Source organism: Perkinsus marinus (genome assembly GCF_000006405.1).
Source record: "Perkinsus marinus ATCC 50983 genomic scaffold scf_1104296935302, whole genome shotgun sequence".
NCBI lineage: Eukaryota > Perkinsozoa > Perkinsida > Perkinsidae > Perkinsus > Perkinsus marinus.
Genome location: NW_003214508.1, coordinates 522,166 through 523,784, shown reverse-complemented (window position 1 = coordinate 523,784; position 1,619 = coordinate 522,166). Strand labels below are relative to the sequence as shown.

The window sequence follows — 1,619 nt, the reverse complement described above, 5'->3', positions numbered from 1 at the left end:
CTCGAGCTCAATAATTCAAGGCTGAATAAGGCTCCGACCAAGCTCCGACCAAGAAGCAGCTCAGGCTTATGTGGAGAGACTGCGGCAGCACTTGAAGGAGGATCAACAAATTGGGTCACAACACATCAAGCAGGTGGCAGGGAAGCGAGCGCTGGAACGTAGAGAGGATATGAAGCCTGAAGAGGTGTTTCAGGTAGGTTGTCCTAATAGGATAGTATCCTAGTTCTGGTGACTTGAGTTCAGGTGGGCGACAAAGTTGCCTTTAAGAGAAACTCTTCGGCCGCAGTACATGGCTCTAAGTTCCAGAAGCGCAAGTTCCATGGGGTGTATCTAGTGACCAAGGTGTTGTCCCCAACCAGTTACTGGTTACTAGTTACCGTTACCTGGTTACCCCATTACTAGTCGTTGCGTCCCGAAACGACCTTACTGGTAACAGCGCAACAATTGCCATAAGACACCGTGAACGTAGTGAACAGCTAAACGAAACCTAGAGAATAACCCAGTTCTTGTTCCCCTTTAAAACGTGTTTTTTACACTTCTCAGTTCTTATGTTATCTCGGAAACTGCTCCAGCACTCAGCATAGCCCCGCAAGGCTCGCTTTCTGCCGATTAACGGACAGAGGTCTTCTTCACCTTCAACTACCAACTCCTCACCATCACGGTCTCCTCGAAAACGATACAGGTAAAGGTCGTCTTCTCCGGCATACCAGTCGTCCTCACTGACGACCGAATACTCCTGACGAACTTGGCGGTCTAGAGAGAAGTTCGACCAAACGAACACCTTGTCTCCGGGGACTATTGACATGTGATTAACACAAGGATGCTGAATTCCGAGTCAACACTACCATCAAAAAAACAACACCAACTAATGAGATTAACTCACTCGCCTTTCCTCAGCCTTGGAAGGCCACCGCCTTATTTAAGGCTCACCATCCTCCATTCGGAGCTTGATGCGCATCCGCTCGTTGTGCTTTCTCAGTGGATGAATGAAGAATCGTTCATGTGAACGGCGATGACCCATGAAACACTTCAAGGCACCGTGCAGGGCCTCGGCAGCGTTGTTTGTACTATGTCGCATCCCCGCTGGAGCTGATCAGACTGATCAGATCAGTATAATATAGTATATTAAATATACCAGAACGTGAGGTGCCTCGCCAATGGAGGATCAGACCTGAAAGAGACCCTTTTCCGAGATTATGAATTAACAGAACCCGACGTTGGAGTAGTAGAGCGATCGACACGACTATCGGGGGCGGGCTTGAGTGAGAGCGAGTTGTCAACAAGACACTTAAACAGAATAGGGTCCTCCAAGACTCAACCTCTCCTAAAAAGCAACACAGTATAGAACACAAAAGCGAAACTTCCTACTTACCGGAAGACAGTAGAGAACGGAACTTATCACGACACTGTTGACCGGTCCTAGCTGGGCATTGTGAGCTTCACATTGTCTTCACAATGTGAAGACTCAATACGAAAATACCGATAGGAAATAAGACCAATTGAATCCGAGAGCTTTCACAGTGCGAAAGCTCTCGGATTTAATTGAAATTCACACCCGAGATGAACAGAATGACCTCAGATCGCGTCCAGAAGTTGTAGCACCTCATACGCTTACTCGT

At 47.7% G+C, this 1,619-nt stretch overlaps 1 protein-coding gene across 1 annotated transcript in view; it reads left to right on the top strand.

Moving 5' to 3' along the window:
- Positions 1-1,569: 1,569 nt before the first annotated feature.
- Pmar_PMAR003442 (hypothetical protein) overlaps positions 1,570-1,619 on the top strand; it is a gene marked incomplete at both ends in the record, with an annotated part of 2,651 nt that continues 2,601 nt past the window's right edge. The window contains one exon of the mRNA XM_002784139.1: positions 1,570-1,595. Coding sequence (XP_002784185.1) covers positions 1,570-1,595 — 26 coding nt within the window. The remainder of the gene's footprint in view (positions 1,596-1,619) is intronic.